The sequence below is a fragment of the Coregonus lavaretus genome, assembly GCF_964263955.1.
Source record: "Coregonus lavaretus genome assembly, chromosome: 12".
Taxonomy (NCBI): domain Eukaryota; kingdom Metazoa; phylum Chordata; class Actinopteri; order Salmoniformes; family Salmonidae; genus Coregonus; species Coregonus lavaretus.
This window is the reverse complement of record NC_139999.1, coordinates 59620038-59642582: the sequence shown is the minus strand read 5'-3', so window position 1 is coordinate 59642582 and position 22545 is coordinate 59620038. Positions and strand designations below refer to the sequence as shown.

Genomic DNA, 22545 nt, shown 5'->3' with positions numbered 1-22545 from the left:
TGACAGCCTACACCGGCCAAACCCGGACGACGCTGGGCCAACAGTATGAGGGAGAAGGGGATACAGGAATTGAGTTGAACGAGCATACTGAGTAGAACATTAGATACAGTCTCAAATATTTTATATTTTTAAGAGAAACGGGCCTGGCAGGTACTGTAGGATTTAGTTCCTCCCTGTCTTTGGCCCACACTCCAGTGCAATAGGTGGCGGTAATGCTGCACCATAACATTGGATGCCTAGCGCCAAAAAACTCCACAGCAGTAGAATAAGTGCGCATGACCGGTTGTGGAATTGTCTGACGTCACGACTCCCTACAGTTTTGGCAGTTAGCTGAATTCCGGCTAAATAACTACATTTCTTGGACGCAAGTCACACCCTCGCCCCCAAAATGGCAAGTGCATTGTATATTATGTGAATACCTTGATTTGCATTCGTGTCCTTTACATGCTCTGTTTAGTTAATATCTTGCTAACTATAACGGTAGGTAGCTAGCGACTAGCTATAGGCTACATGATGCTGGGCGTTGCCATAGCTAGTTAGCTCGGCTTCGACGCCGGTGTCAAATTCCTTTCGTAGGATAGCAAATGGAAGGCAAATACCGCGTTCAAAACAACTGGGAACTCGGAAAAAATGTCCTCCTACTCGTATCTTTCTATAGCTCAGACTTTCCGATTCAAAGATAACTGTCGTCATGATTTGGCCTCGTTTTTTCCCCAAGTTCCCAATTTGACAACGAACATCCAGAGCGCACTCTGGCACTCCAGATTGAATGTACTAACACACCCCTAATATTCCCGCATCCCAATAACATTGTCGCCGTGGAGGGCTTGTTACTTAGCTGCAATGTTTGTCACCTCCGTAGGCTGGACATATGACATTTTTAACAACGCTTTTTTCTAATAAAAACGAGTTAATTGTATCCGCCACGGAGCCCAGTTTCATAATATTACCATATGTCCCAGCTGCTTGCCGTAGTTTTGAAGTAATCACAAAAAAACAGGCCTAATTTTAGGGCATTTTTCACCCTGCCAGCTCCTATTAGTTCTATTGACCACTGTGGCACCAATTCGCCTTCCGAAAGTTATATTCTATTGTTTTGCGTCACAATGCCAGTTTCGCTATTGCTGGCAATGAGACCTGCCTGCGTTTACCTTGTAGGCTTACCTCAGGTAACTTACTATTAACAAGGTCACGGCTACGCCTCACTTCGCCTGTGTAGGCGATGGTTGGCGCATAGCCATCAAACGTTAAACATTTTCTGGTATTGGTAACCATCTTTTTTTCTTCAGAAAAAGGTGTATAACCTAAACAAAACCCATGTCCCTGGCCTCTTTTTCAAGATGTGGCCGATTTAAACAACCAGAATAATTTTTTTAATCAAGATAACTTTTTTTTGTTGAGGATTTGTTGTTTCTAAATGGCTGCTGGGTAATTTGATATGCGTGGAAATCTGTTCATTCATAGGCATCGAATTGAGCAAATGCTGCGCAGGTTCACTGACTTGCAAACTGAATGGATAGGTCTAGCTCATTGATTTGTAGATCTGACGCAGTTGCTACCTCAGATGATGAGCCTTGCAAGTGTCGCGAATGAGGTATATAGTACCCACAAAGGCTACAGGGAGGAGCAAGAGAGCATAAACCCATACAGTTTTTTGCCTTAACTGTAAAAATAACCAATCCCATTTATTTATAAAGCCCTTTTTACATCAGCAAATGTCACAAAGTGCTATACAGAAACCCTAACCCTAAGTATAACCTAAGCCTTAACCCTAACCCTAATTCTAGACTAGTATGAACATGTATGCACTCACTACTGTAAGTAGAATGACGTAAATGTAGGGTAGGATAGCCTGGAACACTTTTAGAAAATATTTTATTAATAATATTATTATGTTAGTAAATACCATTATAGTACTAAATAGCATTTATATAAAAAAAAATAAAAAAATCTAAACCTAAGCATTATGTTGCATTTTTTTTGTTATTAGTTATTTTATTACATTTATTATTGCAAGGCAGAACACTTGATAAACAAGCCACATTTGTTTTATTTTTCAAATGTGGTTTGAACTGGGTGTGGCCAAGTAACCTCTATGTGAAAGTCCAGCAATTGGTATGGGGCAGGTTTGAGACTGATCTCAGGAATTAATCAAAATTGCCACAGCCATAGTTTCAGTAAATGTGAAAAGAAAAAGACACTTTATTTCTCAGCTTCCTCACCAATGTCTTTAGGTGAATGAATAACTTTTAATTGCTAAATATTTCCAATAGATGGCAGCATAAGACCACGAAGCATCAGTTATAGGCTACAAGCAGCAATATGATTGACATAAAATAGCATGCAACCAAAGACTATGTCCCATGATTTTCTAAAATGGTCACTCATTACTTTACAGTTTTATATCTCGTATTTATTAGGCCTGTGTTGCTTTTGGGAGAGGAAAAAAATAATAACTATAGCATATATTGAACCCCATCCAAATAATCACCAGTCAGATGCGCTAACCTCAACCCGAGTATACATGCACTATAAAATCATCTTAATATCTCATATGACAGTCCGAGTAAACAGCCTCGGAATAGAAAAGACAAGAGAGTGCATCTTCCACAGCCCGCCAAGAGATTACATCATGCAACCCTCGCGGTTAGCAAATTTACCTCAACATGCCAACAAGTCAGAGTGCTCGCTGACAGCACAAGCTTTTGGCGGGGCTTGTTGAGTTGGCTACTTGTGCGAAAAGGCAGAGCGGCTCGATGCTGGTTGATTAATTTGACAATGACTGTACTAGGAAAATATGTTTTTAATCGAACAGAGGTGACTGAATTAATGTTCAGGATTATTGATAATAGTTAGATATAGTAATGAAGTATAATTTGAAAACATGAGCATAAAGAGGTAATAATAAAGATGAATCATCATTACAGTAATTCACAGTCTGCTAAATCTGCTAAAATTATGTTTCAGTCCTTACTCTTGCGTTAGCAGTGTGGAAAGGGACAGAAAGAAACGTGCGCAGGCGTTTTCCCTTCACCCTCACAGGAAAACGCCTGCGCACGTTTCTTTCTGTCCCTTTCATTCGTGGTCTTATACTGCCATCTATTGGAAATATTTAGCAGTACAATCAACACGTTTCTATAGCCAAGGTCACTGAGTACGTGTATAGTAATCCTTATTGAAGTAGTAATTACTCAGAATTGCAAAATATACTATATTTGTTCGTTAGTTTTATCGCTTACAACCATAAAATAGCTATTTACAGCATAACAATGAACAATGCAAAATGCAAAAAAACACCATACATTTAGCTAATTATATTACTTTCTTAAGATGGGTAACGTTATCTGCCAAAGTAACACCCCCTTAAAGTGCCAATCAGCAGTTGAAACAATAACAAAAGTGCTCTCCCGACACTGTTTTGGTAAAAAGCTGGGATAGGGCTGGAGAAATTTAACCACAAAAATTAATAGACTGGCCTCCCGAGTGGTGCAGCAGTCTAAGGCACTGCATCGCAGTGCAAGAGGCGTCACTACAGACCCGGGTTCGATCCCAGGCTGTGTTGCAGCCGGCCGCGACCGGGAGACCCATGAGGCGGCGCACAATTGGCCCAGTGTCGTCCAGGTTAAGGGAGGGTTTGGCCGGCTGGGATGTCCTTGGCTCTAGTGACTTCTTGTGGCGGGCAGGGCGCATGCATGCTGACTCCGGTCGCCAGCTGAACGGTGTTTTACCTCCGACACATTGGTGCGGCTGGCTTCCGGGTTAAGCAAGCAATGCGGCTTGGCGGGGTTGTGTTTCGAGGACGCATGGCTCTTGACCTTCGCCTCTTCCGAGTCTGTACGGAGTTGCAGCGATTGGACAAGCCTAACTACCAATTGGGGAGGAAAAAGGGGTAAAAAGTGCGACTTTTTTTTTTATAGACAGAGTTATGGATGCAAGGACTGACCATCCATGGTATAAAAGTGATAGTTTTAACCATGTTTTGAGGCTTTAGTGTTTTTTCTTTTAATTTACAAACATGGGAGTAAAACAAGCTTGTATTTGGGTTCTGATAGAGAATGACAGTTGAACTAAGCTCATGAGGCATTTATACGTTTAGGGGAAATGGAATTCTGAGCATCACTCCAGTCAGAAGAGGCTCAGCAAAGGTTTGTTTAAATTAATTTGCTATGGCCTCGCGCTAGTGTTCCAGCTCAGCCAATGTTCATTGGCCGTTTTTCAGCCTTGGGTGAATTTTGACTCGTTCTATTGTCCAGCCAATGAACATCTGAATGATTCAGAGGAGAACTGGGTGAAAGTGTTGTGGTCAGATGAGACCAAAATCGAGCTCTTTGGCATCAACTCAACTCGCCGTGTTTGGAGGAGGAGGAATGCTGCCTATGACCCCAAGAACACAATCCCCACCGTCAAACATGGAGGTGGAAACATTATGCTTTGGGGGTGTTTTTCTGCTAAGGGGACAGGACAACTTCACCGCATCAAAGGGATGATGGATGGGGCAATGTACCGTCAAATCTTGGGTGAGAACCTCCTTTCCTCAGCCAGGGCATTGAAAATGGGTCGTGGATGGGTATTCCAGCATGACAATGATCCAAAACATACGGCCAAGGCAACAAAGGAGTGACTCAAGAAGAAGCACATTAAGGTCCTGGAGTGGCCTAGCCAGTCTCCAGACCTTAATCCCATAGAAAATCTGTGGAGGGAGCTGAAGGTTCGAGTTGCCAAACGTCAGCCTCGAAACCTTAATGACTTGGAGAAGATCTGCAAAGAGGAGTGGGACAAAATCCCTCCTGAGATGTGTGCAAACCTGGTGGCCAACTACAAGAAACGTCTGACCTCTGATTGCCAACAAGGGTTTTGCCACCAAGTACTAAGTCATGTTTTGCAGAGGGGTCAAATACTTATTTCCCTCATTAAAATGCAAATCAATTTATAACATTTTTGACATCAATCTACACACAATACCCCATAATGACGAAGCAAAGACAGGTTTTTAGAAATGTTTGCAAATTTATTAAAATTAAACTGAAATATCACATTTACATAACTATTCAGACCCTTTACTCAGTACTTTGAAGCACCTTTGGCAGCGATTACAGAATCCAGTCTTCGTGGGAATGACGCTACAAGCTTGGCACAGCTGTATTTTGGGAGTTTCTCCCATTTTTCTCTGCAGATCCTCTCAAGCTCTGTCAGGTTGGATGGGGAGTGTTGCTGGACAGCTATTTTCAGGTCTCTCCAGAGATGTTCGATCGTGTTCAAGTCTGGTCTCTGGCTGGGCCACTCAAGGACATTCAGAGACGTGTCCCGAAGCCACTCCTGCGTTGTTTTGGCTGTGTGCTTAGGGTCGTTGTCCTGTTGGAAGGTGAACCTTCACCCCAATCTGAGGACCTGAGCGCTCTGGAGCAGGTTTTCATTAAGGATCTCTCTGTACTTTCCTCCTTTCATCTTTCCCTCGATCCTGACTAGTCTCCCAGTGCCTGCCATTGAAGAACATCCCCACAGCATGATGCTGCCACTACCATGCTTCACCGTAGGGATGGTGCCAGGTTTCCTCAGACGTGAAGCTTGGCATTCAGGCCAAAGAGTTCAATCTTGGTTTCTTCAGACCAGAGAATCTTGTTTCTCATGGTCTGAGAGTCCTTTAGGTGCCTTTTGGCAAACTCCAAGCGGGGCTGTCATGTGCCTTTTACTGAGGAGTGGCTTCCGTCTGGCCACTCTACCATAAAGGCCTGATTGGTGGAGTGCTGCAGAGATTGTTGTCTTTCTGGAAGGTTTTCCCATCTCCACAGAGGAACTCTATAGCTCTGTCATAGTGACCATCGGGTTCTTTGTCACCTCCCTGACCAAGGCCCTTCTCCCCCGATTGCTCAGTTTGGCCAGGCAGACAGATCTAGGAGTCTTGGTGGTTCCAAACTTCTTCCATTCCATTAAAAAAAAAATTGGTACCCTTCCCCAGATCTGTGCCTCGACACAATCCTGTCTCGGCGCTCTACGGACAATTCCTTCGACCTCATAGCTTGGTTTTTGCTCTGACATGCACTGTCAACGGTGGGGCCTTATAAAGACAGGTGTGTGCCTTTCCAAATAATGTCCAATCAATTTAATTTACCACAGGTGGACTCCAATCAAGTTGTAGAAAAATCTCATGGATCATCAATGGAAACAGGATGCACCTGAGCTCAATTTCATGTCTCATAGCAAAGGGTCTGAATAATTATGGTTTTTATTTTTGATAAATTTGCAAAAATGTCTAAACCTGTTTTCGCTTTGTCATTATGGGCTATTGTGTGTAGATTGCTGAGGAAAATGTTTTATTCAATCAATTTTAGAATAAGGCTGTAATGTAACAAAGTGGAAAAAGTCAAGGGGTCTGAATACTTTCCTAATGCACTGTATATACTGTTTGTCAACCAGCTCTCACAGTCTCGCATCAGAATTAGACGTTCATCCATGTGTCTCTCATTTCTAAGTGTTTAAGGTAAACTTAACTCTGAATTTTGAAGGTTAAGTTCAGCCATTCACTCCAAATTCTTAAGGCTAGGCATCAACTCTGAATGGTTAAGGTTTGGGATAGGCTTAAAACAAAAATATCAAACTACTTTCTATCGCTGGATTTGAAACTTGCAACCTTTGGAATCAGAGGCAGATGTTTACGCCCAGCCGCCATCCCTGTCTACAACACCCTAGCAAAACTGAAACCTACTTGAAGGTAACAGCGCTCACGGTTGCCCCTAGTGGCTGGTTTCCACGTCATCTCCCGATGTCCTCAGACATGGATGGACGTCGAATACTGACTTGTATCACGGGTGATCTGGTTGATAAGTATTCAGACCCCTTCACTTTATCCACATTTTGTTACGTTACAGCCTTATTCTAAAATGGATTAAATAGGTTTTTTCCCCTCATCAATCTACACACATAACCCCATAATGACAAAGCAAAAACAGGTTTTTAGAAATGTTAGCAAATATATGAAATATAATAAAACGGAAATATCACCTTTACATAAGTATTCAGACCTTTACTCAGTACTTTGTTGAAGCACCTTTGGCAGCGATTACAGCCTTGAGTATGACGCTACAAGCTTGGCAGACCTGTATTTGGGGAGTTTCTTCTCTGCAGATCCTCTCAAGCTCTGTCAGGTTGGATGGGGAGCGTCGCTGCACAGCTATTTTCAGGTCTCTCCAGAGATGTTCGAGCGGGTTCAGGTTTTCATCAAGGCTCCCTCTGTTCTTGGGGATCAGCAGGCTTCCATTGTCAATACCAGTGATTTAATAATGAATGTTATTTTGTGAAGTGGTTCCTTGCATCAACACAATTTTCAGTCACCTTTGTGGCCCATGGTTTTACAGAACTTTTTTTATTGATTTAGTTTTTGGGACAAGTGATTTTGAGCTTTCGGACAAGTAAAAAAAAAAAAAAACAGTCCACAGTCCTGGCTAAAAAAGTAAATGTCAAGCCCTGATGTAAACACTTTACTCTGCTCATTTTTAAATCAGCGTCCGGTCAAAATCGAAGTAAGCATACACCGATTAAAACACCTGGTTTTCTGAGCAATCTTTTGAATTATTAGGTGTATTTGATTTGGTTTGGCTGGCACCTAGCCGAGAACCGAAGGAGTGTGCTCGCACTCTCCCTCAAAATACCTTACATGCTGACTAGACCGGGCACGCGCGTGCGTCCGCCTTCGCGCTCATGTTGATTTTTCCACCCACACCAGACGCGATCAGAACATGCAGGTTGAAATATCAAAATGAACTCTGAACCAACTATATTAATTAGGCGACAGGTCGAAACGCATGAAACATTCATGGCAATTTAGCTAGCAAATATTTTCTGGGATATAAAGTTGGGTTGTTATTTTACCTGAAATGCACAAGGTCCTCTACTCCGACAATTAATCCACATATAAAAGGGTAAACCTAGTTCGTTTGTAGTAATCTCTCCTCCTTCAGTCTTCTTCTTCTGACTTTATATGGCTGTTAATACTTTGTCCATCTTGAGACACTGTAGCCAGGATACACTTCCTCAAAAGTCAGAATTAATCTAAGATAACTCAAGAAATGTCATTCATCTTTATGTATTTGCTGAGGAGATCTTAGTCGCACAATTTTACATCTAACTAAGATGTTTGGTGCAGTATTTGCAAGAAATATTTGCAAGAAAACAATTAGTCTCTCGTTGAATGACAACAAACATTTAATTGAAGAATCTATACTGTTGACCAATCACGACGAAGTGGCATAGACTTCGGCTACCGATTTTTGGCTTGTGCACGAACAGCCGAAAACATAGTAAACGAACAAAAACGTCACAAAATGTCGTAATATATGCACAAACTGTTCCAAACTGTTTCGGATGGGAAGCATGCACAAGTGAAGGGAGTTTGGAAAAACTGAAAGTATGCATCTTAGAAATAGTTCACATACAAACTTTTCTGCATTTATTTAAGTTCCATCAGGTAGCCTGATTTCAGATATCCATGTAAACAGGATTTGTATTTATTTGGGATCCCTATTAGCTGCTGCCTTGTTTGGCCGTATTGCCCCCTAAAATAATCCATGCCTTTTGTGGCTGTTGTGCCCTTAGGCTGAATTTAATAATTATTATTCCCTTCTACCGGCTGCGTGCCGAAGCACCTCACTCACATGACTTTCAGTCACATGATCAGGTCTTTCTCACAGGCTACAAGTGAAGACAGACACATCGGGGACTCAACTGCGCGCGTCCTTATCCAATTCCGAGGCGCATATTGAAGATATTGGAAGAAATGTCCACATTTACTTTTCATCAGCCAACAAGATGAGTAGGCCTAACGAACAGCAAAAGCTAATCTAATATCCCCCGCAGTACAAAAGTTGACCTATTCTGTACGATAAATAAATATTCAAACATAGTCTGGGACAGTTGTGGGATTTGATAGATCCCAAATTAATACAACCACTAGCATCAAAAAAACTGTTTTAAGCAATTAGCCTGATGCAACAGATGAGAAAGTTTAGTTTAGTTTAAAATGTTGATAAACTATTAGGCTATTTCTTTACATTATATGCGCAGCAATGCGAACACGGCAATAGGCTATAAGCGCGAATGTTCCATTAGCAGGAAAACACCATTATTAAAAGTGACCGCAAATGCGATTATGCATGGGTGCTTTTATTATAAAAGGTGAATTTTTATAGTGAAAATTATCTTCCCCAAACTTGAAACTCACGCCAGTTAGGCTGTACACCAGTTGTAAAGTGGATTAATGTGTTTGAACACTTTTTAGTTGTGATACAAACCTTATCAGAACATACAGTACCAGTCAAAAGTTTGGACACCTACTCATTCCAGGGTTTTTCTTTATTTTTTACTATTTTCTACATTCTAGAATAATAGTGAAGACATAAAATATGAAATAACACATATGGAATCATGTAGTAACCAGAAAAGTGTTAAACAAATCAAAATATTTTATATTTGAGATTCTTACATTTTACATTTTACATTTTAGTCATTTAGCAGACGCTCTTATCCAGAGCGACTTACAGTTAGTGAATACATTTTTTTATATTTTTTTTTATACTGGCCCCCCCGTGGGAATCGAACCCACAACCCTGGCGTTGCAAACGCCATGCTCTATCAACTGAGCTACATCCCTGCCGGCCATTCCCTCCCCTACCCTGGACGACGCTGGGCCAATTGTGCGCCGCCCATGAGTCTCCCGGTCGCGGCCGGCTGCGACAGAGCCTGGATACGAACCAGGATCTCTAGTGGCACAGTTAGCACTGCGATGCAGTGCCTTAGACCACTGCGCCACTCAGGAGACTCACGGGCGCCACTCAGGAGACTACTTCTTCAAAGTAGCCACCCTTTGCCTTGACAGGTTTGCACGCTCTTGGCATTCTCTCAACCAGCTTCAGGAGGTAGTCACCTGGAATGCATTTCAGTTAGCAGGTGTGCCTTGTTAATTTGTGGAATTTCTTTCCTCCTTAATGCGTTTGAGCCAATCAGTTGTGTTGTGACAAGGTAGGGTTGGTATACAGAAGATAGCCCTATTTGGTAAAATACCAAGTCCATATTATGGCAAGAACAGCTCAAATAAGCAAAGAGGTCAGTCAATCCGGAAAAGTTAAGAAAGTTTATTCAAGTGCAGTCGCAAAAACCATCAAGCGCTATGATGAAACTGGCTCTCATGAGGACCGCCACAGGAAAGGAAGACCCAGAGTTACCTCTGCTGCAGAGGATAAGTTCAATAGAGTTAACTGCACCTCAGATTGCAGCCCAAATAAATGCTTCACAGAATTCAAGTAACAGACACATCTCAACATCAACTGTTCAGAGGAGACTGCGTGAATCAGGCCTTCATGGTCGAATTGCTGCAAAGAATCCACCAATAAGAAAAAGAGACTTGCTTGGGCCAAGAAACACGAGCAATGGACATTAGACCGGTGGAAATCTGTCCTTTGGTCTGAAGGGTCCAAATTTGAGATTTTTGATTCCAACCGCCGTGTCTGTGTGAGACGCAGAGTAGGTGAATGGATGTTATCCGCATGTGTGGTTCCCACTGTGAAGCATGGAGGAGGTGGTGTGGGGGTGCTTTGCTGTTGACACTATCGTGATTTATTTAGAATTCAAGGCACACTTAACCAGCATGGCTACCACAGCATTCTGTAGCGATACGCCATCCCATCTGGTTTGCGCATAGAGGGACTATCATTTGCTTTTCAATAAGACAATGACCCAACACAACTCCAGGCTGTGTCAGGGCTATTTGACCAAGAAGGAGAGTGATGGAGTGCTGCATCAGATGACCTGACCTCCACAATCACCCGACCTCAACCCAATTGAGATGGTTTGGAATTAGTTGGACCGCGGAGTGAAGGAGAAGCAGCCAACAAGTGCTCAGCATATGTGGGAACTCCTTCAAGACTGTTGGAAAAACATTCCAGGTGAAGCTGGTTGAGAGAATGCCAAGAGTGTGCAAAGCTGTCATCAAGGCAAAGGGTGGCTACTTTGAAGATTCTCAAATATATAATATATTTTGATTTGTTTAACACTTTTTTGGTTACTACATGATTCCATATGTGTTATTTCATAGATTTAATGTATTCACTATTATTCTACAATGTAGAAAATAGTACAAATAAAAACCCTTGAATGAGTAGGTGTACAAACTTTTGACTGGTACTGTATATGCCTAAGGGATAGGCTACATGAGGTGTGCAACCTATGATTTAAAAAAGTCGCAAAAAAAAGCATGTGCTGTTTGCCTTAAGCTGGGCATCATTCACAATGATAAAATATAATTCACAAGTGATAGGCTAATATTGTCACCCATCACACTGGAGAGAAAAAAACATCACATTGTTCTTGATTTAACATTTGCATTGATGTCAGAGTGATTAGCGGGACAATGGAGTGCGGAGTACCAGGCAGTTGGCGAGTTTGGTAGGCTAGTAATGACCATCAGCAGCATCAACTTGGAGAAGCCTAATTACCGTGACTAAATGATCACGTTGAATTTGACTGCCGTCATGACTCATGACTGCCGGTGTGGCGGTAATAGTCACCGTAACAGCCCTAGTTATGATTTATGTTTATTAATGAAATATTGTCTACACAAGAAATTTGACATTACAGTATTTAGGTTGTAGGCTATTTTGTGACAAGAGTAGCCTATTAGGAATTTATTCTGCAATGATCGTGGAAATAAAATAAATAATAGGAAATAATATAAGCCTGTTTCTAATTATTTTAGAATGCAAAGATAAGAAAAATAAAATAAAAATCGCTCCCCCCTAACGGCAAATGAAACTCCCCAAATACAGGTGTGACGAGCTTGTAGCGTCATACCCAAGAAGACTCGAGGCTGTAATCGCTGCCGAAGGTGCTTCAACAAAGTACTGAGTAAAGGGTCTGAATACTTATTTAAATGTTATTTTTCAGTTTTTTATCTTTAATACATTTGGTAAAATTCCAAAAAAACTGTTTTTGCTTTGTCATTATGGGGTAGAATGTGTGGATTGATGAGGGAAAGAAAACAATTGAATCAATTTTAGAATAAGGCTGTAACTTAACAAAATGTGGAAAACGTCAAGGGGTCTGAATACTTTCCGAAGGCACTGTATATCGTGAATCGCCCATAAGTTTGAAAAAAAATGATTTTTAGGCCCCCTCAAACAGCAAGCAAACAAAGTCTGTTTTACATCCATTGAGAATGACAATAGTTCCTCAATGTATTTGAAAAATCTTTCCAGCTCTCTCCCTTTCGATAACCACTCAGCATGAAAGGGAAACATGTCATGCTCTGATCGAGTGGAAACTTCATAAAAAAAATTGGTCTACCTGATCTGCTCTTATCCCTTGCGCAAAAAGCCTACAGCTGTGTCTGTCCCGAGCTCACTGGCTGGGAAACCGAGGGCCCAGAATATTTTATACAACGTTGCAAGTTTGCTAGTGCGAGCTTCAGGCTGGACCTTGGCCATGCGAAGCCAATGTGATTTATAGGATATTTATTTTTGTCAGGATATTTTCTACCTGCAGGCTGCAATGTTTTTATTTGTTGGTTTTATCTAGGCTATTTTTACATAGTTGTCAATGGCAATAGAAGTTACTTTTTAGGGTTGTATAATTTTCATTTAGATTTGGATAGAATTTGGATTAATTAACCACGACAATGATTTTGCGATACGAAGGCGTTAATATAAATTAAATGTAACTGTTCCACGAAAATGTGCATATGAAAACCTTAACTGGTAGAAATTGTAAAATAAATTGGCATTCCACATGAGAAAGGTTGCAGACTCGTTGTGTACACCGATAACTTCAGCAGAGTAATGGCAGAATCTGTGAAAGCCAGCAGGAGCGGGAGGAGGATGGTCGGTCAGGTTAAGGTTTTTCTCTTCTGGTTATGTTGATCTTTGGCTCCCTCCTTAAGTAATTTGTCTTATTTCATCAAACAGCATCAGACAAGCATATAGTTGATTTTTATTAAAACACATAGGGGGCAGTGGCGGTCAGTCCCGTTTTAAGATGAGGGAGGACGATTATTTCTATTACAGCATATTAGATGACTGTCATTCATATTCCATTCACCCAGTTCAATGGAACAGCGATACGTTTAGGCTACTACAGGATACTAAAACTTTCCCTTTACCCATCATGAGATTGCTACAACCTAGCCTATGAATGAAAGTTTATAACGTAGGTGCACACAGGTCGAGAGAAAGATTTGAGGTGACACAGTGACACATTCAATACCGACTTGCACACTCTTGCCTTCATCTAGCTGATATAGGGTGTAATCATTAGTCCAACAGTTGCAAACAACAGTTTCTATTGGACAAATTCAGGCATGTTCATCCCCATTTTGTTCCGTTTGCTTCCGTTTTAAGAAACATTTTAACAGAATCGGCGTAAACACAATTCACTTTCATAGCAGCCACGTTGTATTCCTTCTCACATCTATGCTATCTCCTCCTCTCACCGTGTCCCTTCGCTTGTGGACTTCAATGCACAACACATCAGCTGTATGTGACCAGGTGAAAAAAAACGTTCCAAGCCAAACCATATCGTAACAGCTACATCATTGTCACCATATTAGCTAAAGTAACGTCATAGTCAACATAGCTAATACAACTAACGCATTAGTAAACCCGCTACAATCATGCAGTAACGTTACAGTGTACAGTCAGTAAGCAGTTACACCGGCGGGCCCCGGTGGCAATAAATTAGTAAAAGCTTACCTTGACTTGGAAAAGTTCCAGTGTTGTGTTGGATAACATAGCATCCCTCTGTTCGAGCAGGGTGTTTGAGTAGGCTAAACTAGCTAGCTGCATTTAATAGCTAAGAAAGTGAAAAGTGACACTCTTGCTCTCTCTCTTGCTTCTCCTTCATTTTGGAAGAAATTAATTTGTTCAAAACTGTTAAACTATTGTCTTTCTCTCTCTTTGAGTCAACTACTCACCACATCATAATGGCGCCGGAGGAGATGGCTGCTGTTTTACGGGCTCCTAACCATTTGTGTGTTTTTTCACGTTATTTGTAACTTATTTTAGACAATGTTTCTGCCACCGTCTCTTATGACCGAAAAAAGCTTCTGGATATCAGGACGGCGATTACTTACCTCATACTGGACAAATATTTTTTCTTTAACGAGTCGGACGCGAAGGATTTACTTCAGACACCCGACAAGGCCCAAATCCCTGTCATTCACATGAAGAAGAGACGGAGATATCGGGACGTATGTCAGTGTGCCTTGGAAGGATCCGACAGCGAGCGAGTAATCTGCCTCTACCATCAGTCCTATTAGCCAACGTATAATCATTGGATAATAAAATGGATGAGCTCCGATCTATACCGGTACACCCTGTATATAGCCTCGCTACTGTTGGTTTACTGCTGCTCTTTAATTATTTTTTATTTTTACTGATCTGTTTTTTACTTAACCATTAATGCAGTTAAGAAAAATAAGTGTTAAGGGCTTGTAAGTAAGCATTTCACTAAGGTCTACACCTGTTGTATTCGGCGCATGTGAAAAATAACATTTGATTTGATTTGGTTGTATCACCGCCTGGTATGGCAACTCCTCGGCCTCCGACCACAACTGAGGGTTGTGCGTACGGCCCAGATTGGTCAACAGTAGGGATTCTTCAATTAAATATGTTGTCATTCAACGATAGACTAATTGTTTTCATGGAAATATCTTCACTTGAGAAATACTGCACCGAACATCTTAGTTAAATAGTACCCGCAAAACACCAGTCTCAACGTCAACAGTGAAGAGGCGACTCTGGGATGCTGACCTTTCTAGGCAGAGTTGCAAAGAAAAAGCCATATCTCAGACTGCCCATCTTAATCTTTTCTTTTTGTTGGCCAGTCTGAGATGTGGCTTTTTCTTTGCAACTCTGCCTAGAAGGTCAGCATCCCGGAGTCTCCTCTTCACTGTTGACGTTGAGACTGGTGTTTTGCGGGTACTATTTAATAAAGCTGCCAGTTGAGGACCTGTGAGGCATCTGTTTCTCAAACTAGACACTAATGTATTTGTCCTCTTGCTCAGTTGTGCACCGGGGCCTCCCACTCCTCTTTCTATTCTGGTTAGAGCCAGTTTGCGCTGTTCTGTGAAGGGAGTAGTACGAGATCTTCAGTTTCTTGGCAATTTCTCGCATGGAATAGCCTTCATTTCTCAGAACAAGAATAGACTGACGAGTTTCAGAAGAAAGTTATTTGTTTCTGGCCATTTTGAGCCTGTAATCGAACCCACAATTGCTGATGCTCCAGATACTCAACTAGTCTCAAGAAGGGCAGTTTTATTGGTTATTTAATCAGCACAACAGTTTTCAGCTGTGCTAACATAAATTTCAAAAGGGTTTTCTAATGATCAATTAGCCTTTTTAAAATGATAAACTTGGATTAGCAAACACAACGTGCCATTGGAACACAGGACTGATGGTTGCTGATAATGGGCCTCTGTACGCCTATGTAGATATTCCATAAAAAATCAACCGTTTCCAGCTACAATAGCCATTTACAACATTAACAATGTCTACACTGTATTTCTGATCAATATGATGGTATTTTAATGGACAAAAACAATAATTCCTAAGTGACCCTGAATGGTAGTGTGTGTATATATAATATAATATAATATAATATAATAAATGCAGGCCTCAACCACTACCCTGAGAGCACTTGATTCAGTATATCATGCAGTCCTCAGGTTCATTACCAATCAAAAACTTCTAACACATCATTGTGATCTCTACAGCGCCGTTGGCTGGTCGTCATTGACCTTGCATAGGCTTAAACACTGGGATACACTGATTTTATAAGGCCATGCTGGGTAAAATGTCACTTTATCTCTGTTCTTTTTCAAATCGGGTCAGTAAATAAATATCAATTACAGTCCCATTCTCATTTGCTTTTAACAGTACCAAGAATTAGAACAGGTCATTGTAGAAATAGTTTTAGTTACTCAGCTCTGTGGTCCTGGAATTCTCTCCAGAACATAACTTTTTTTGATGATCTAGTCACGTTGGTGGAGTTTAAACACGTAGTCGATGTAAATATCATAGAGTGTAATTGTCTTTAGGACAGCAGTTTTTTAGTTATGACATTCGTGTTTCTTTACGTAATATGTCATTGTTGTACTGTATGTGTGGCTGTAGTTCTGTTCAATGTTGCGTTAGTGTATGTAAGTTGTTTTGTCTGAAACTTTGTTCCCCCTGCTGCTGTTGGACCAGGTCTCTCTTGAAAAATAGATTTTATCTCAATGAGAAAAACCTGCATAAATAAAGGTTAAATAAAACATTGATGCCATTGCACGGACTGTTGACCAAGCTATGTTAGAGCTGCAATCTGATTTTGTTACATTACAGAAAGACCTTGTTGATTTAAAACTTGTAAATATATTGTTCTCTAATTCACAGAAAAATGTCTCAAATGGGCTACATTCACTCATTGAATGGTTCTCTCATGGAGTAGGTTCCCACCTATAAATATCTGGACATTTGGATTGATAAAGATCTAACGTTTTTTTTTTAAACATACTGATGAGATAGTTAAAAAGAGAAGATTTAAAAGTGGTCTTATTTTTTTGCCTCTATGAACAGCAGGAATCAGATTGTAGTCAACTTTCCTGCCAGTTCTTGACTATGGTGACACCATTTACCAGAATGCAGCAGCCACTACTCTTAAACCTTTGGATACCTTCTACCATAGCACCCTTCGCTTTATCATAGGTGACAGTTTTAATACTCATCACAGCATCCTGTATCAGAAGTTTGGCTGGACCTCACTAAAGTCCCGTAGATCACTTCATAGGACAATTATAAGCACCCAACAAATTATTATTATTGTTGAAAGGAAATTTCGCAGGTCGGTGGCTGCTGGCTAGCTCGCTAAGTTAGTACCAAACCAGAATGTTGTTAGCTATTTCATGAAGGGAAACCATTTTAATTAACTTAGCTAACTAACCCTAAAAACAGTAGATTAACTGCTTAGCCACCACTGACCAGTCTAGTGCTTTGTCACTTTGAAGCTGAGTTGGCCTGCTAATGTTAGCTAACTAGTCAATGGCTAGCTAGCTACAGTAGCTAAAGTTTTTTTGTTCTTCTGTCTTGTTGCAATCTAGATGATAATGCTTTTCTTCCAAAAGTAGCAAACTTATAAGGAATGTGTGATCTTTTAAATTATATTTAAAATAACTGCTGTCTTTTAGGCTGAGGTAGAGGAAACCCTCAAGAGAATTCAGGGTCAAAAAGGGGTGCAAGGAATCATCATTGTCAATGCTGAAGGTAAGCCTAATTCAATGATTACCATAGTTTAAACTGGTTAGCTATTTTATTAATAATATCCTTTGTTATGGTAAATCATGGCACAATGAAGTTTCTTTCAAATGTATTTTCAAGACCGCAATGATCTTCCACAGACTCAATGCACAATGGTTCCTTTTGCATTCCCCTCTGACATTCTCCAGGCATCCCTATCAAGACCACCCTTGACAACTCCAGCACAGTGCAGTATGCTGGACTCATTCACCAATTAGTGATGAAGGCACGTAGCACAGTTAGGGACATTGACCCCCAGAATGACCTCACCTTCCTCAGGGTCCGCTCCAAGAAGAATGAGATTATGATTGCTCCAGGTAACTCACAATGATTGTCTCAGTCACATATAGCATGGCTTTTGAACATCGCTGTCCCCTCTCCACATTTATCTTGGATGTTGAATTGTGTCAAATGCAATACTGCAGTGGTAGTAATTTGTTGTAGAGAGGACACTGACACTACAGAAGTGTTTAGAATCTGTATACAGTTAAGATTAGGGTTTTCAAATCAACTTTTATTTGTCACGTGCACAGGATACAGTACAGTGAAATTCTTACTTGCAAGCTCTTCCTCAAAAGTGCAGTGTCAATATCAAAATAGAAATAAAGGGTTGATTTAAAAAAGTATCAATCAACAAAATATAAATGTAACATGCAACCATTTCAAAGATTTTACAGAATTACAGATTATATAAGGAAATCAGTAAATTGAAATATATGGATTTCACATGAATGGGAATACAGATATCCATATGTTGGTCACAGAATACAGTACCTTAAAATAAAAAGGTAGGTGCGTGGATCAGAAAAGCAGGAAGTATCTGGTGTGACCACCATTTGCCTCATGCAGCGCGACACATCTCCTTCGCATAGAGTTGATCAGACTGTTGATTGTGGCCTGTGGAATGTTGTCCCACTCCTCTTCAATGGCTGTGTGAAGTCGCTTCATATCTGTATTCCCAGTCATGTGAAATCCATAGATTAGGGCCTAATGTAGTCCCGTGTAGCTCAGTTGATAGAGCATGGCGCTTGCAACGCCAGGGTTGTGGGTTCGTTTCCCACGGGGGGCCAGTATGAAAATGTGTGCACTCACTAACTGTAAGTCGCTCTGGATAAGAGCGTCTGCTAAAGGACTAAAATGTAAATGTAAAATGAATTTATTTCAATTGACTGATTTTCCTTATATGAACTGTAGCTCAGTAAAATCGTTGAAATTGTTGCGTTTTATATTTTTTGTTCAGTGTATATTTGTTTGGAATAATACTCCTTGCTTTCCCCCACAGATAAAGACTATTTCCTCATCGTCATTCAGAACCCCTCAGACTGAGCGGATAACCTCCACCATCTCTTTGCTGTATTAGTTTTTTTCTATTTAATGGCCAAATGTTTATTCTATTGTGTTAGCAAAATAATAACTCGTGCAATAAGCTTGATTCATATCATCCTGGGTGGGTTGATATGCTATGTATGTTCATGTTTGATCATCATTGCAGTTCCATCTCCCCTGTCTGAAAGGTTCTTTATTGGCACATAACCTTATAGAAGGATAGTTGACTGTCATTGGAGGTTGCTGTCATTTTGGGGCAAAGTCCTTAAAGCGTTTGAAACTTTGTAACACTTATTTATTTTGTTGTTTACATCCAATCACCAATAGGTTTGAACAATATTCTTTGTAAATGGTGAGCAGTGTATAACACATCTGATTCAACATTTTATGTTGGTACCTTGTAAGGCCTGATAAGAGATATACAATAAACATTTATCATACAAAAGAGCCTAAACTCAGTGACGTTTCAAATGTTTACTCAGTGAAGATGTACAGCTGAATAAATACATTCAATACAGTGCACTTCCACAAAGATGTACTTCAGTACTTTTTCCATCACCCAGGATTTCTCCGTGCTCCTCCGTGCATATCACAGGACTTATCAGTCAAGAGAGGCCTTGAATTATTGGGAGGACACATTCCTGCAGTCCCTGTAGCTCAGTTGGTAGAGCATGGCGCTTGCAACGCCTGGGTTGTGGGTTCGTTTCCCACGGGGGGCCAGTATGAAAATGTATGCACTCACTAACTGTAAGTCGCTCTGGATAAGAGCATCTGCTAAATTACTAAAATGTCAAATGTAAATAATTAAATTTCTCATACACTAAGAACTTGAGCCTAATGCTACTTTCAATATATATATCACAACAATATATTACTACGAAGAGGATATAATGATATAAAACGGTAACTTACAATCTATCAGGCCTATAAAAGTAAAAGCTAGTGCTGAGCGATGACTGATTTTTTTTGGTCGTTTCGGTAATTTGTTTTATATATATATATATATATATATATATATATATATATATATATATATATATATATATATATATATATATATATACACACACACACAGTGGGGAGAACAAGTATTTGATACACTGCCGATTTTGCAGGTTTTCCTACTTACAAAGCATGTAGAGGTCTGTAATTTTTATCATAGGTACACTTCAACTGTGAGAGACAGAATCTAAAACAAAAATCCAGAAAATCACATTGTATGATTTTTAAGTAATTAATTTGCATTTTATTGCATGACATAAGTATTTGATACATCAGAAAAGCAGAACTTAATATTTCGTACAGAAACCTTTGTTTGCAATTACAGAGATCATACGTTTCCTGTAGGTCTTGACCAGGTTTGCACACACAGCAGCAGGGATTTTGGCCCACTCCTCCATACAGACCTTCTCCAGATCCTTCAGGTTTCGGGGCTGTCACGATACATGGCCCCATCCATCCTCCCCTCAATACGGTGCAGTCGTCCTGTCCCCTTTGCAGAAAAGCATCCCCAAAGAATGATGTTTCCACCTCCATGCTTCACGGTTGGGATGGTGTTCTTGGTTGTACTCATCCTTCTTCCTCCAAACACGGCGAGAGGAGTTTAGACCAAAAAGCTATATTTTTGTCTCATCAGACCACATGACCTTCTCTCATTCCTCCTCTGGATCATCCAGATGGTCATTGGCAAACTTCAGATGGGCCTGGACATGCGCTGGCTTGAGGAGGGGGACCTTGCGTGCGCTGCAGGATTTTAATCCATGATGGCGTAGTGTGTTACTAATGGTTTTCTTTTGAGACTGTGGTCCCAGCTCTCTTCAGGTCATTGACCAGGTCCTGCCGTGTAGTTGTGGGCTGATCCCTCACCTTCCTCATGATCATTGATGCCCCACGAGGTGAGAGACAGAATAACAACAACAAAATCCAAAAAAACGCATGTAAAAAATGTTATAAATTGATTTGCATTTTAATGAGGGAAATAAGTATTTGACCCCTCTGTAAAACATGACTTAGTACTTGGTGGCAAAACCCTTGTTGGCAATCAGAGGTCAGACGTTTCTTGTAGTTGGCCACCAGGTTTGCACACATCTCAGGAGGGATTTTGTCCCACTCCTCTTTGCAGATCTTCTCCAAGTCATTAAGGTTTCGAGGCTGACGTTTGGCAACTCGAACCTTCAGCTCCCTCCACAGATTTTCTATGGGATTAAGGTCTGGAGACTGGCTAGATCACTCCAGGACCTTAATGTGCTTCTACTTGAGCCACTCCTTTGTTGCCTTGGCCGTGTGTTTTGGGTCATTGTCATGCTAGAATACCCATCCACGACCCATTTTCAATGCCCTGGCTGAGGAAAGGAGGTTCTCACCCAAGATTTGACGGTACATAGCCCCGTCCATCGTCCCTTTGATGCGGTGAAGTTGTCCTGTCCCCTTAGCAGAAAAACACCCCCAAAGCATAATGTTTCCACCTCCATGTTTTACGGTGGGGATGGTGTTCTTGGGGTCATAGGCAGCATTCCTCCTCCTCCAAACACGGCGAGTTGAGTTGATGCCAAAGAGCTCGATTTTGGTCTCATCTGACCACAACACTTTCACCCAGTTCTCCTCTGAATCATTCAGATGTTCATTGGCAAACTTCAGACGGGCCTGTATATGTGCTTTCTTGAGCAGGGGGACCTTGCGGGCGCTGCAGGATTTCAGTCCTTTACGGCGTAGTGTGTTAACAATTGTTTTCTTGGTGACTATGGTCCCAGCTGCCTTGAGATCATTGACAAGATCCTCCCGTGTAGTTCTGGGCTGATTCCTCACCGTTCTCATGATCATTGCAACTCCACGAGGTGAGATCTTGCATGGAGCCCCAGGCCGAGGGAAATTGACAGTTATTTTGTGTTTCTTCCATTTGCGAATAATCGCACCAACTGTTGTCACCTTCTCACAAAGCTGCTTGGCGATGGTCTTGTAGCCCAGTCCAGCCTTGTGTAGGTCTACAATCTTGTCCCTGACATCCTTGGAGAGCTCTTTGGTCTTGGCCATGGTGGAGAGTTTGGAATCTTATTGATTGATTGCTTCTGTGGACAGGTGTCTTTTATACAGGTGAGTGTGCTCCTAATCTCAGCTCGTTACCTGTATAAAAGACACCTGGGAGCCAGAAATCTTTCTGATTGAGAGGGGGTCAAATACTTATTTCCCTAATTAAAATGCAAATCAATTTATAATATTTTTGACATGTTTTTGTTGTTATTCTGTCTCACTGTTCAAATAAACCTACCATTAAAATTATAGACTGATCATTTCTTTGTCAGTGGGCAAACGTACAAAATCAGCAGGGGATCAAATACTTTTTCCCCCTCACTGTATATATGTATATATGTAGATATATGTGCTGATATTTGTGTGTCCAAACCTTTGACTGGTACTGTATATATTAATTTTTTTAACATTAAATACATTGAAATAATGACATTAAAATGATTTTAGAGCTTTTTAATGGAAATTCCAAAGCCCCAAATAGTGAACATTCTATTGCCAAAACATTGAAAATATTCCATTGTCTCTGTCAGGCCCACATTGGGTAGACATCAATAGAAAAATAGGAAATTACTATGAAATTATAAAATATTTCAGTTGTGTATATTACTTAGTTTTTATTTGATTACTATTATTTTTCTTTCCTTTAAAAAGTACTAATCTCATCTCTGCTCAGGCTGTAGCAGCCAGCCAGACAATGTTATATCTGTGCTCCCCATACTGTACTGTCTTTAGTCATCCTATTTAGCTAGAGCTGTCTGATGAAATCATTTTACTAGTTCTTCAAGGTAGATAAGGTGTAATTTCACAAACTTACTCTATTCCTCTCATCGTGTGTTGTGTACCTTCCTCGTCTATGCGGTCATTGTGTATCTAACCTAAC

At 40.7% G+C, this 22545-nt stretch overlaps 1 protein-coding gene across 1 annotated transcript; it reads left to right on the top strand.

Annotated features, from left to right (window-relative positions):
• The first annotated feature begins 254 nt into the window (after nt 1-254).
• On the top strand, nt 255-19085 carry LOC311137887 (dynein light chain roadblock-type 1). Its single transcript, XM_084172494.1, has 4 exons — nt 255-391; nt 17204-17279; nt 17462-17629; nt 18595-19085. Exons 1-4 carry the CDS (start codon nt 389-391, stop codon nt 18636-18638), a joined length of 291 nt encoding a protein of 96 aa, XP_084028620.1. The 5' UTR covers nt 255-388; the 3' UTR covers nt 18639-19085.
• The last annotated feature ends 3460 nt before the right edge of the window (nt 19086-22545 follow it).